This window comes from Anomaloglossus baeobatrachus, chromosome 5 (genome assembly GCF_048569485.1).
Source record: "Anomaloglossus baeobatrachus isolate aAnoBae1 chromosome 5, aAnoBae1.hap1, whole genome shotgun sequence".
Lineage (NCBI taxonomy): Eukaryota > Metazoa > Chordata > Amphibia > Anura > Aromobatidae > Anomaloglossus > Anomaloglossus baeobatrachus.
The window spans coordinates 566,221,715-566,235,592 of NC_134357.1; the positions used below are offsets into that span (position 1 = coordinate 566,221,715).

Here is a 13,878-nt window from a genome sequence, read left to right on the forward strand (position 1 = left end):
CTGCTGCCACTACCTGTCACAATGACTATGGAATAGCAGGGAACTGGAGTTCTTTCACTGACCCTCAAGATAGAGGTCCCTATGCTATCCCTAATCCCAGGGATACACCTGATGGTGGAGAGGCCTGAGTCTCCTTCCTGGCCCTGCTCCTGACCTGTCCTCATCTGATTCCTCCTCCCCAATGGAGGTACAGGACAGGAGTGTGATAAAAACCACAGATAAAGACAGACAAGAGAAAAACAAAACTTTGTCACACAGCATGCACCCACAACGATAAAGACAATAAGAGGGTCAGAAGGAAAAACAAGAGCAGGAAGAAATCTACAAAACATCAGAGGTAAACTCCACAACCGCACCAAGCAATGAGCACAATGTTCACTAGTAAGTCTGGGAAACCACACCTCACTGACTAACATAGAATATACTATAGCTGCCACAGGTTTCAACCAGAATAAGTAGGAGGGGAACAAATGTGATAAAGCTTCCCCACAACATGTGACCAAAGGAGCAAGCAGACCAGCAGAGATTTACTCTTGCTTGCCTGCCTATGAATCAGCCCCCAGCAGTTCGACGCCCAATTCTGCCTCTGTTGATCCCAGACACCAAAGAAACCATCGGGCGGAGAGTCAGCATCTACAATCTGAACAACGCCCAATGCCACCTTGACAATCGGCGAAGTTTGTGCAAAAGTATGTGCGACACTACCACTGCCCTTAAACTGCTGAACAGCTGCTGCCTATTTTTCAAGCTCTAGATTTACTGATGTTGCTACCTACCGCTGCCATTACACATTGGACATCTCCTGCTTGTCCATCATGTTCCATATTGTACTGCTGCTACTGGGAACTGTATTCTGCCCAGTGTAATTATAAGAAAACCAAGATTGTTCACTAAAAAGGCATAATTCTTGGTTGGCTAAAAAAGCAATTGTTTCTTCATCATTGTTGTTGCCACCAGTTACCATCAATTTATCAATGGTCATAAATATTTAAGTCATTTTAACATGGATACAGTCATTGAAAACCTCCATGTATTTTCAGGGCGATTGGAGGCTTTTTGATTCATACAAAATCAATTCTCCCCAAAACAAATTTTTGGGCTAAGTCAGATCTGAAATGAATTTCAGGAAATTTGCTCATATCTAGTTGATACATCCCTTGTTTAATTTGGAACTGCAAAGTGTTACCTAATAGCTTGTCTGTTACTTTAACTCCTGAAGAAGCCTAAGTAGGCGAAACCAGTAAAAACGGCATGGATTTCTGATCTGAAGTGTTTTTTTAGATACCTCTTTTTGTTGCTTCCTCGTTGAAAAGTTGTGCCTTTCTTACACAGCATCCAAACATTTGGATGAATTCAGGAGAACAGAAGACTAACATAGATATTGTAGAACCGAGCATGCTTTGACAGGTCGGGCCAGCTAGTGCTAGTGTCCCAATAAGGAAGAAACATATGGTTGAAGTGGTAGGCAACACCGTATAGCCCTGGATTAAACAAATAATTTAACAACCCAAAACAAAAGGCTGTGTTAATGGAGACCTGTGCAGTGAGATCACATAGAAAACTGTAAAAGCTTTGGTAAAACTTTGTATATTTGTATCTAATGTAATCATGTTGGTCCACTCATTCACGGTCATGTCTACCAACCCTTTGTAATAGAGTCCATGGTTGTTCTGGTTGCTAAATGACATGAGCAATGCACACTGTTAACCTGTTCCTCTGTGCATGTTCTCGATTGTCCAATCTGTTGCGGATGATTGCAAATGATTTTGTTCTGCCCTATCATAACATGCTATAAAAAGTATAAAATATAAAAGTACAAGCAAGTAAATGAGTACACCATACAGGATAGTACTCACCGTGGCAGTTATCGGTCAGAATCTCCTCTTTACACCAATCATCTATCACACATGTCATAATATTGTCTAGATCTTCATCCTGGAATAAATATTGTAAAAGTCACAGACATGAAGACTTACCGTAGCAGGATGTATAACAACCAAACGGGACATCACATAAATAGGTGCTTGAGCCATATAACTGCAGGTCGTAAGTATAAATCCAATGTGTTGGTTCTTTACTCCAACGAGCGGTCTCCAAAATCAACCACTTGGGAGAAGTTCAAAGCTTCTAATGTCTATGATCAGCTCTAATCCTGCCATCTCCACCGTTTTCATTACACAAGTATAACACATATAATACTGGAGGATAAAACAAGCCTGAGCACAAGACCTTCACAGCCGTCTACACATCATAGGGAGATTTCATGGCACCTTCTCTCCATCTACCTGATGATCCTGAGGAACATCGGGATCTTCTTGTTTACAGTCCTGTGGGAGAAGAGGACGGGGACATCTCTCTGGTGTTGTCCTCTTACTGGATAAACCTGGAGGAAACACATACAGGGACTGGATTCATTCCTTACATACAGATAATTATAGGCCGTCTGTATTTAGTCCTGTCTATTACCTGGTGATGTGAGGGGCCGGGGAACCTCCATCATGACGTCCTTGTACAGATCTTTGTGTCCTTCTAAATACTCCCACTCCTCCATGGAGAAATAGACGGTGACGTCCTGACACCTTATAGGAACCTGACACATACAATGATACCGTCACCCCCGATCCCTTCATAGCGTTACTGTATAATGTCCCAGCATTCCCAGCAGTGTCACCTCTCCAGTCAGCAGCTCAATCATCTTGTAGGTGAGTTCTAGGATCTTCTGGTCATTGATGTCCTCATGTATCGGGGGGTGAGGTGGAGGCCCCGTGATTGGGCTCAGGGGTCTTCCCCATCCCTCAGACACAGGGGCCTGACAGCGCTCACTAGAGGTCTTCTTCACTACTGTGCAATCCTGGTTATGGAGAGACACAGTAATAAATCTCACTACAGACATTTCCAGAGTCCTCACCTCTCCAGTTCTGTCCATCTGTTATTCCCATAGATAAGAATGATGTAATGTGACGTCATCAGAATCTCCCACCTCTCCAGTAAGCCGGAAGAGGATCTCTAGGGTGAGGTGTAATATCCTCTCCGCCATCTTGTCCCTGTCCACATCCATTCTTGATGGGGCAATCAGGAGAATTCTCTTATATAGAAGATCTCCACTGAGAGGATCAGATATTGTAGGGACCTGAATTGGGAAGAAAATGACGATGTAACATCATAAAGAATCCTGTGTAATAATAAAGTTACTGGATCAACGCTCCATCACATGCGCATAACCTGTTAGATTTTGTTTATCAAGAATGGCGTTCAGGCCTCCTTGTACTTTTGTAGTGAGTCAACCATTATCACATGATGTGGTAGAGAGATGCATAGTTTCACTGCTCTTACGGTAAAAAAATCTCTATCTGTGTTGATGATTTACAAGGTTGTCCAGTCTCAAAAGTAAAGTCTGCAGCCAATTTATATAACTTCAGATTTCTGAATTATGACAGTATGTGATCTTAAGTTGACTCGCCCACCCCAGGGCTTTGGGTAACCCGGTGTCAGGCCGGACTAGTCCCGGGTAGTCAGCGGTGGCGGGGCCCGACTCCGTGACCCTGGCGGGGTCAATTAATATGGCGGCTGTGGGGGTAATGATCAATAATGAAGTTTGTGGAAATATATATTCGTGACGCCACCTGTGGATTGCGGCTATGGAGCCGCCGCTGCTGGATAGGGCCTCCGGGGCTAATGTAATGGCAGCTGGGATGGTTCTGCTCCCCACAGGTGGAGCGGGTACCCCGGGGCGATCATTGGTGCTTGTAAGAGTCTATGGTGTTGTAGATGCAGTGCTGGAAAAAAACACGACACAGGGCTTGCAGTTTGTAAAATAGTGAGTTTATGGAGATTTGATTCATAGACTGGATTACATGCATTCATATAATGTATGTATATTTTGCCCCATGCCTTTAAGAGTGAGTTTGTGAGCTGGAAATACTGACCAAGAGTTTGAAATGGTAGAACCAAAGTCATCTGCTAGTTGTTCATCAAAGTTGTCAAAGAAGAGCTATATTCTGTTTGGAATGTTGGGCTAAGAACTGAAATAGCTATGAGGGACTTCTTTCTGTTACACTGAGGTCAAAGTTCAGCGAGCCTCAAAGGGTTTATAAATAAGTTGAAGTAGGTTTTGTTACAGGTCTCTACTGCGCAAGTACATTTATTTCGCGGGTAAAACGTACCACGTGACATGACATAATGCTGAACTAAAATAAGGATAGTTACTTCTTGTAATACCATGTAAAGAGATAAGGACAATCAGGAGGAGGGGTTTGGGTTATAAAAGCAGACTAGACTTCAAAGGGTGAGCAGAAGGAGGGAGGAGAAAGACGGACTCACCAACCCGACCAGACCATCTACAGACAGAGAGACGGCTTACACACACTACAGCGATGTAAGATAAATGAACTGTTATTTTTTCTCTCTGCTTATCTGTCTATCCATCTATTAACTCAAGCCAAGACAGTTACTTTTCTCTAATGACTGTAACCTCAAACTCTTAATCTGAATAAATCCATAATATGTTTTTGCACCAATTCTCGCTCCAATCATTATATACTGGCTTTGCAGTTGTCGCCTTAAACCCAGTTTTTAACATTGGCGAGCATCAGCCTGAATGATTGATAGGCACAGCTGTTTTCTGTGCGAGGTGATTTTTTTCACGCTGCCTATTCACAGCGATTAGGACTCTTTATTCTCACGTCATTCCCTGCCCTTTGTCCGAGAAGGGGGGGTCAGTGCAGTAAAACTCTCTGTCCAAGTGCTGCAGGCAAAAGACGATACACTGTGTCCACATCAGAACCTAAGAGAGGTTTAACGTGACAAAGCTGCACGGAGGTCGTATGTGTCAAAGCCTTGACGGACATCTGAGGACCATCCGTCCATAAGACAGTTGGAGCCATTTGAGGACCATCCATCCATAAGACGGATTGGAGCCATCCGAGGACAAGCATCACATATTGGTGAGAAATGGATTTTATTCATCATTATTCTAGTAACTGTCATGTAGAGTATTCTTTTGACCATACACATAGTGACGCACAGTTATGGTCAAATTTGTACCGGCAATGTGAACTTGAGAATACTAAGTTAGATAAGAAGTTTTTTACTGTGAATCGGTTACAGAAAAAGATACAGAATGTATTGGGTATGGTATACACTTACAACTCCATGGTGGGTGGGGCACAGCCATATGCACACCCTATCTGCATGGTGACTGACACACCCATAACAACAGACACGCCCAATACAACAGACACACACGTCACAGATGCAGAGACAACAGATTGTCCAAATTGTTCGATATTAGCAGAACATATCGAACATCTGGAGGATCAGTTGGAAACAAGAGCAGATTTAATATCAAAACTACGGAAAGATATTAAATATGTATCTGTTAATACGAGACAGAACAAGACAGAAGCTTCAGGTTCAGACGTACCGGACGGGCTGGATACGGCCGGGGACGAGACTCTGAATGAGGAGGAACTTCGGAAAAAGAAGTTACATGATAAGGCCGCCCGTCTTAACATTAAAATCCATGACCAATTAATGAAAATCATTAAAGACATACCCAAATATGATGATAAAATGGACGCCTTCCATAATGCGGACATTTTTGAGTCACATTCCGATAAATATAATCTAACAAATGAACAGAGAAACAAGATTTATAGGGTATGGCTTCCCTCCCACATGGCAAAAAGGTTACAAGCAACACCTAGGACTGACGAACACAATGACCTGATCCATGACACAAAGGAAGATAGGCTGAGACAGTTAATTCTCTTTACCACAGGAGAGTCTACCCCAACAGTCGAATTGTTAGAAAACCTTAAAACACACATACAGGAGGATCCATTTGTCTTCTTAGTCAAATTCGAACAAGGATATCGTTTGATACTGGAAATCGGATCTGATCAAGAACCGCCTTCCATGATCAAGGCCTTTGTTAAAAAGTTTAAATATTTGGACCCTGCTTCATTCGAAATAGCTTCGAGAATGGAAAGTCTACAAGAGGCCACGTCATTTATTGATAGAATACGTAGACGAATGAAGCAAAATCAGGTAAAATCAAAAATAGCCATGATAGAAGGGACCACTGACACATTAGTATCCCAGGAAAAACAGATCAAAAACAACAAAAGACTGGTGTTGAATTCTAAAAACAAGAATTCAGGGGGGGGTAACAGGAAAAGCACAATTTATTGCTTTTTCTGCGGCCAACCCGGACATCTGAAGTGGGAATGCAAGAAATTCCTGAGGGCGGGAGCTGAGGAAAGGCTGGGTAAGGAAAATGGACTGATGCCAAACACATCCAGTGCACCTCCCCCATCTTCAGTACCTCCACCTTCATATGCGCCCACTCATACTGACAACAGAAATAACCAATCACCATATACGCCCACTCATACTGACAACAGAAATAACCAATCACCATATGCACCTCTGACCAGACAGATAAGGGAAATGACCATACAGGGATTGCATGGAAGGGGCAAGACACCTGCTGCTCTTCTCCCTTCTCCATCATCCTGACTAGCAAAGCCGGTCCCCAGGCTCCATCCACTGGAATTTGTCACTCGAGTTTCAATGGATAGCTGTGGTCGACCATTTTTAAAGGTAAATCTTGAAGGTCAGGAAGTAACATTTCTCCTTGATACAGGTGCGCAATTGAGTGTCACAAATGTTGATTTACATTTAAAGCCAGATTCCCCTGTATGTACAATTGTTGGTTTCAGTGGTAAAAATGGAACAAAGGTGACATTAGCGCAGGATGTTTCTTTGGAAATACCTGGTTTTTTGAAAACAAAAATGGATATTTGGTGTTGTCAGGATACTGAGAATATAATTGGCACTGATTTTATGGAAAAGCATGGCTGGATTATTGATTTGGGTAACAAAACAGTTTGGAAAGATTCTAACGGTTGTAAGGCGGTAGTTATTGATCCAAATGAATATAGTCATGTCGGGACCATTTGTTTGACCGATGTAGTGTCAGCAGATCATTTGTGGCCTGAAACTGGTGGTGATGAAGTATTGACTGAGTTAGTACAGCGGTTTCCTTCTTTATGGGCTCAGTACAGGAATGAGGTTGGAACAATGAAGGATGTAGTTGTCAAAATTGAAGGCCGAGATCCGCCTCCACAGCGTCAGTATAAGTTGCCTTCGGAGTCAGTTGCTCCGATGTCTAAAATTATTCAGGAATTGTTGGCTCAAGGTGTCATACGTAAGGCAAATTCTGTCTGTAACAATCCATTGTGGTGTGTTCTGAAAAGCGATGGTAGCTATCGGATGTTGTTGGACTTGAGGATGTTCAATAAGTATACTCCCAATGTAGCACCGATTGTAGCTGATACACATGACATGATGTCGAGATTGGATGCTAAGGCAAGGTATTTCTCAGTATTGGATATCAGTAATGGTTTTTTCAGTATACCGATTGAGCAAAGTTGTCAATATAAGCTTGCATTCAACCACCTGGATCAAAAATATGTATGCTGTAGGCTTCCTCAGGGGGCAAGTATGTCGCCAAGCATTTTTCATCAGGCGCTAGCGAACGTTTTGTCGAAATTTTCTCGTCCGGAATGTTTATTGCAATATGTGGACGATATCTTGTTGAGCACGGAGGATGAGGAGTCGCACGTGATCTTGCTTGCAGAATTGTTTGAGCTGCTGCATGATGCAGGTTTAAAACTGAATACCAAAAAGGTCAAGCTGATGCAGACTGAGGTCAGGTTTTTAGGAGTTCTGTTAAATCCAGGTACACGGCGACCCCTACAGGACAGAATAGAGGCAATTGCATCTCTTCCAATTCCAACATCACACAAGGCACTAAGACATTTTTTAGGGCTTGTAAATTACTCAAGGGATTTCATTGAAAATTTTGCTGACAAAGCCAGACCTTTGTATGATCTTTTAAAAGGTGACAATGATGATTATTTTGGTCCCTGGAGTGTGGAACAGGAAAAAGCCTTCACACAATTGAAACATGATCTACAACACGCACCTGCGTTAAGTATGGTGGAAAAGAACGCACCTTTTGCGCTTCAAGCACACACTTCAGAGACAAGTGTATCTCTGTGGTTTTGCTGCAGCTGCAAGGGGGGGAATGGAGAATCTTGGGGTACTTCTCTAAGCTTCTCTCACCTGTTGAGAGGGGGTTTGAGGTGTGCGCAAGACACCTGGTGGGAGTGTATTTTGCGATAAAAATCACTCAACACATCATCGGGTTCCAAAAGGTTATTCTCCAAACGCCACATTCCACACTGAAACTTCTCTTTGAGAAAAACATCCCAGGTGTGTCAAATCAGAGATTTGCCCATTGGTTGCTCTCATTGTCTCCAAATCAAATTGAGGTAGATTATAAGGCCAAGTATGTTCTTCCTCAATTGATGCAGTATGAAGGACAAACCCATGATTGCATAGAAACGTTCCATGAACCAAGTCCATCTCTCTTCAGACGACAGTCGGAAGACGCAGATGAACCTGTGTTTGTAGACGGTTCTAGATTTTTTCTGGAAGGACACTATCACACAGGATATGGAATTTTCTATTCCAAGCGAGGACAAGTGGTAAAACACAAGTTACCGAGTCATTTCTCAGCTCAAAGGGCAGAGATAGAAGCGGTAAGAATGGTCCTACAGCTGAATGAAGCTGATGATCAAACTCCAATGGTAATCTACAGTGATAGCTCCTATGTTGTCAGATCCCTAACCGATTACCTGCCTGTTTGGGAAAGGAGAGGCTATGTGGACTCATCCAACAAAGCCTTGCTGCACCGCGAAACTCTAGAATCAATTTTTGAGATGGCATCTAGGGCCCCAAATAGATTTGCTATAGTGAAAGTCGCTGCACATCAAAGATCTGATGATGAGTTAGGCTGGTTTCACACTACGTCTTTTTAACATCCGTTCAAAACGTTATTTTAGCGGAAGTACGGATCCAGTGCAAATGCGTTTTCATTTCAATGCATTTGCAATGGACTCGCGTTAACATCCGTTCACCTGCGTTTGCCTGCGTTATAGTGCGGATCCGGTGACTTGCAGTTTTTTAACATGTTTCAAAAACGCTACTTGTAGCGTTTTTGAGCTGCGTCAAAATACTGCAAGTCACCGGATCCTGACTAAACAGCACGCGAACGCAGGTGAACGCTGGCGTGCTGATAGACAGGATCCTGCTTTTGTACTGAGCATGCCCAGAAAGTACTGAGCATGCCCAGAACCAGTCTCGCGTGATCTGTCTATCTCTCTACTCCCTCCCTCACCCTCTCTCTCTCTATCTCTGTCTTTCCCCCTTCCTCCCCTTCCTCTCTCTCCCACCTGAGAGCTGCGGACACTCGTAACCAAGGTAAATATCGCGTAACCACTTCTCTTAGTTACCCGATGTTTACGTTGGTTACGTGTGCAGGCAGCCCTGCTCCTAGCAGCTGCAGACACTCGTAACCAAGATAAATATCGGGTATCCAAGGCCGATGTTTACCTTGGTTACCAGCGTCTGCAGCTGTCAGAAGCCTCCTCCCAGTCTAGCTCCCCTCACTCCCGATCACATGACTCCAATGCCCGCCCCTAAACATCCAGTGCAGGATCCTGCAAAATAACAGATGCGTTTGCATACGTTATTTGCTGTAAAAGCAGGATCCGTACTTCCGCTAAAAAAACGTTATGGACGGATGTTAAAAAGACGTAGTGTGAAACCAGCCTTATCTGTAGGAAATGCAACCGCAGATGCTCTAGCCAAAGAAGCTGCCCTGACAGGAGAGGAAGTGTTTGACTCTGAACCTTCTGAGAATTCAGCGGTTCAGAGAGCAGACACATACATACCTTCATTTGCAGAAGAACAGAGAAAAGATCCTTCTCATGTTACTTCTCTGGAGGATCAAAAGCCTCCTTTCATCTGTGAAAATGGGGTTTTGTGTCACAGTTCAAATGAAGAATTGCGTCCAGTTATACCAAAACATCTACAGGTAGAATTCACTCGATACAACCATGAGAGTTTAGGTCACTTGGGACAACAGAAATTGTTAGTCATTCTCAAGGAGAAATTTTATTGGGAAAAAATGGACGAAACAGTTCAAAGTGTTGTACTAGCATGTCTCATTTGTGCCCAAATAAATCCAAGACCTAAAGGACAGAAGCCACCACTTCTACGAATCGCACCTGCAGATGGTCCATGGTCTACACTGCAGATAGACTATATTGGTCCTTTACCCTCAGGTAAACATGGTCTCAGGTATGCATTGATTGTGGTAGATGTGTTCTCAAAATGGGTAGAAATATTACCTGTTAGGAAAGATGATGCTTTGTCCACAGCAAGGGAATTGGTACAACATGTCTTTTGTACTTGGGGGATCCCAAGGATGATTACCTCCGATCGAGGTAGCCACTTCACAGGTAAAATCATGCAAACTGCTTGTGCTATTCTAGGGGCGCGACAGCAATTTCATGTCCCCTATCATCCACAATCTGCGGGAATTGTGGAAAGAATGAATAGGACAATCAAGTCCAGAATAGCAAAGATGCTTTTGGACAAAGGTAACACTTGGGTTGACAAGGTACCTTTCATACTGATGAGTATAAGAGGTTCAATCTCTTCTACAACTCAATTCACTCCGTTTGAGTTGATGACGGGAAGAAAAATGCCATTGTGGTTCCCACATGAGCCATTTTTATCCACACCACAAAAAGATGCTATCTCAAGGTCCCAATGGTTGAGATCGCTACAGGAGAACCTGAAAGCGATTCTGCCATATGCGGCATCGAGAATGCAGAAAATGGAGCCACCCTATGAGTCCAAATTCAAGAAAGGTGCTCTAGTGATGATCAAAACCTTTCGCAAGAGTGGTCCATGGGAGTGTAATTGGGAAGGTCCTTTTGAAGTCCTTGAGACTATGGGACAAGTCATGATTCTTGTGCACCGAGTGTCAAATGTGGTAAAAAAGACCCGGAAAACACAAAAAGTGTGGGTTCACGTTGACCAGTGCAAAATATTTGTGACAAAATAATGATACTGCATTTCTTTCCAGGAAGAAATGGATTCCGATAAGAACTGGAATAAGGAACCTAAAGACTGTGAAGGAAAGATGACATCAAGCCTTCTGGAGAAAGAACATCTTCCCAAGCTCAAGACAAGCTTCTACGTGATGGGATCTACTTTCCTGCTGCTTTGCTTTATTTCCGTCATTGTTTACATGTTACATCGAGGAACAATCGCCAATGATGTGAATGAACAGACTAGAGAGATTCAACATTCTCGAAGACCAAGAGGATCAGATACACGGAACTTACTGACAGAGAACATCACGGATGATTCTGTGGAGATAACAGGAAATATCTGCATGGGATATGGAACAAAATGTTGCATTGAATTACATTTCATACACGACACAGACATAATATTACATGCGATTGCAGGACCTAAAACTAGATTCACACAATTACAAGGAGAATATGTACACAATAATAAAACGGGTACATGGGAATGTTCTCCTACAGATGTACTATACTGGAACATAGAGATCAGAGGTGATGAACCTGCTGTATGGTCCGGTGATATTACAAATGACATGATTGCAAAGGGAAAGTTGGGAAGATCCAAAACAGAAATTTTGTTAAAAACTCAGGTTTTTGGGAAAATTCTGGATCCTTCTTTACTCTCCATCACAGAAGGAGATAAAGATTGGGTCAAAACATGGAATTTCCAGATAACACGGGAACCTGTGCAAGTTCAGGTATCTGTAGTGTTTACCGTTACTAACACTATAGTTCCGGAAATAAGGGTTTCACCACAGACAGTACATAATAAAGTAAATACATTACCCATAATGTTAAAATGTAACACAAGGTTGAAATTGCCTTCTGAGTCTTTGTTGACATGGACCAAAAATTCATCATTTTTGGGAAGTTTTCTAAACAGTCCAACTAATGTCATACACAGAGGTCAGATTGGTAATATCAGATGGATGGATGATAATTTCATTTTTTCCATAGAGAATCCATCTTCCAGGGACTCTGGAATTTACCAGTGTTGCGTTGAAACAAAGACACATTACAGACATTGTAAAGACGTTAGTGTGAATATTTGGTCAGCAGCAGATAGTGCATGCACAGACACGAGGTTCATGCCGTCTACTCCTTTCCAAATTAATCAATTTCAGTCCAAGTCCTTATTAAGGGATGGAGAATTTATGACAATGGTGTGGACTTTCAATATGTCTCATTGGAAGATCTCTACCAGGTTTCCTCAGTGTCAATCACATCTCATAAACATGGAGATGGGGATAGAACAATGGTTTGGGAAAAGAACAGCTCAGACTAGGAGTAAGAGAGGAGTGTTAGAAGGAATTCTGGGAGGAATTGGGACAGTGGGAAGTCTGACTAATGCCATGAATATACAGACACTTAAGTCAGATTTGGATAATATTGGTTTTATTGGAGGAAAAGGTGTAAAGGTTCAGAAGAGTCTGAATCAACTTCTTGAAAAGATGGTAATGAATACAGCTGCTGTACTAGGGTCTTCCGTGTCACATCTACAGGATGCTACTTTAGCTCTCGTGGAAAGCACACACGAAACACAAGTAGCTAAAGCGTGCCTGGAGATACAGATAGAGTATTCTTCTAATCTGAAGTTGATTGCACAAGCTTTACAGAGTGGAATTACTCCACTGGGAATACTGCGAAATTTACCTGTAGAGTATGATTTTGCATTGAATCATACGGATTTGTGGGTAAATAAGTGGTTAGGATGTGAACGAAACATTTGTGTTGGCACATCGCTAATCCCAGTGATCGGAAGAGAAGGAACTATTGTTCCTGTTACAGTTTTGGGTATACCTGTGAGTAACACACAACAAGTGTTCTATCAATTGCAGTACACAGATTTTGCATTTGATGGAGTGAACACTGAACAAGTAGACATTTCTTCATGTTTGCATTTTGTTTCTAAGGTGATGTGTTTACCTGGACAGGATAAGGTGATTTATCATTCATGTTTTCATAATCATTCTTCTTGTCATGCGAGAATAGAGACTGTACAGACACTACATGATCTGGTGACTCCAGTAAGTCCAAATAAGATTTGTTTTCAGGTCATGTCTGAGACAGAGAAAGTTTCTGTTTTCTATTCTACTTGTGTACATAAGGAAAACCTACCTATGGGTTTGTATTGTATAGAAGGAAATGTGAGATCTCTTTCAAAGAAAGAAGGAAGTTTTAATATCACTTCTATAGGAAAGAGAAACTTAACGGCATTTCCCAAACAATTCAATTTATCACAGATAAATGATTTTCCTTGGGATATGTGGACAAGTGAAATAAAGAAAGATAAGGGTTTGTTAGATTTATTAACGAAACAGTTAAAGGAAGCAGAAATTATATTCAGGCATGAACAAGGTGAATCAAGTGATATTGAACACGAATGGAATGGAATGTCAGGTAGAACTTGGTGGAAGAGTTTTAGCAAATCTGTACATTCCTGGTCTCAGTCATCTTTTCAGTCAGTGGTTGGAAATGTTTTATTTAATCCTATCATAATCATATTTTTATTAGTTTTGATGTGTATTATATACCTGTAGACTGTGAGCCCTCGCGGGCAGGGTCCTCTCTCCTCCTATACCAGTCTGTCTTGTACTGTTAATGATTGTTGTACGTATACCCTCTTTCACTTGTAAAGCGCCATGGAATAAATGGCGCTATAATAATAAATAATAATAATAATAATATATCAAGTTTTTGTGATGTGTAGAATTCAGAAGATATATAAGAATATAAAAATAGAAATGAAAAAGGAAGATAACATTCTTAGAGGAATGTTAAATCGCAAGATGACTTTTTGACAGAAAGTTGCAGATTGGTTTATCAAGTCAAATATTGGTCTAGAATTTTCAACAAGAATGTATGT

The 13,878-nt window shown here is 41.9% G+C and overlaps 3 protein-coding genes across 3 annotated transcripts in view; 1 reads left to right on the plus strand and 2 right to left on the minus strand.

The window, feature by feature from the left end:
* LOC142313039 (uncharacterized) overlaps positions 1-2,673 on the minus strand; it is a 177,351-nt gene extending 174,678 nt beyond the window's left edge. The window contains exons 1-3 of the mRNA XM_075352024.1: positions 2,467-2,673; positions 2,286-2,383; positions 1,857-1,935 (exon numbers count right to left, since the gene is read on the minus strand). Of these exons, the coding sequence (XP_075208139.1) occupies positions 1,857-1,935; positions 2,286-2,383; positions 2,467-2,599 (310 nt within the window). The 5' untranslated portion in view covers positions 2,600-2,673. The remainder of the gene's footprint in view (positions 1-1,856; positions 1,936-2,285; positions 2,384-2,466) is intronic.
* LOC142313040 (oocyte zinc finger protein XlCOF29-like) lies at positions 2,627-5,620 on the minus strand. Its single transcript, XM_075352025.1, has 3 exons — positions 5,555-5,620; positions 2,981-3,130; positions 2,627-2,851 (listed from the first exon to the last, which is right to left on the minus strand). The coding sequence occupies exons 2-3, from the start codon at positions 3,056-3,058 to the stop codon at positions 2,627-2,629; spliced, it is 303 nt and encodes a 100-aa protein (XP_075208140.1). The 5' UTR covers positions 3,059-3,130; positions 5,555-5,620.
* On the plus strand, positions 4,768-13,637 carry LOC142312358 (uncharacterized). The gene is made up of 2 exons (XM_075351291.1): positions 4,768-4,943; positions 11,006-13,637. The coding sequence occupies exon 2, from the start codon at positions 11,012-11,014 to the stop codon at positions 13,550-13,552; it is 2,541 nt and encodes an 846-aa protein (XP_075207406.1). The 5' UTR covers positions 4,768-4,943; positions 11,006-11,011; the 3' UTR covers positions 13,553-13,637.
* Positions 13,638-13,878: the final 241 nt, after the last annotated feature.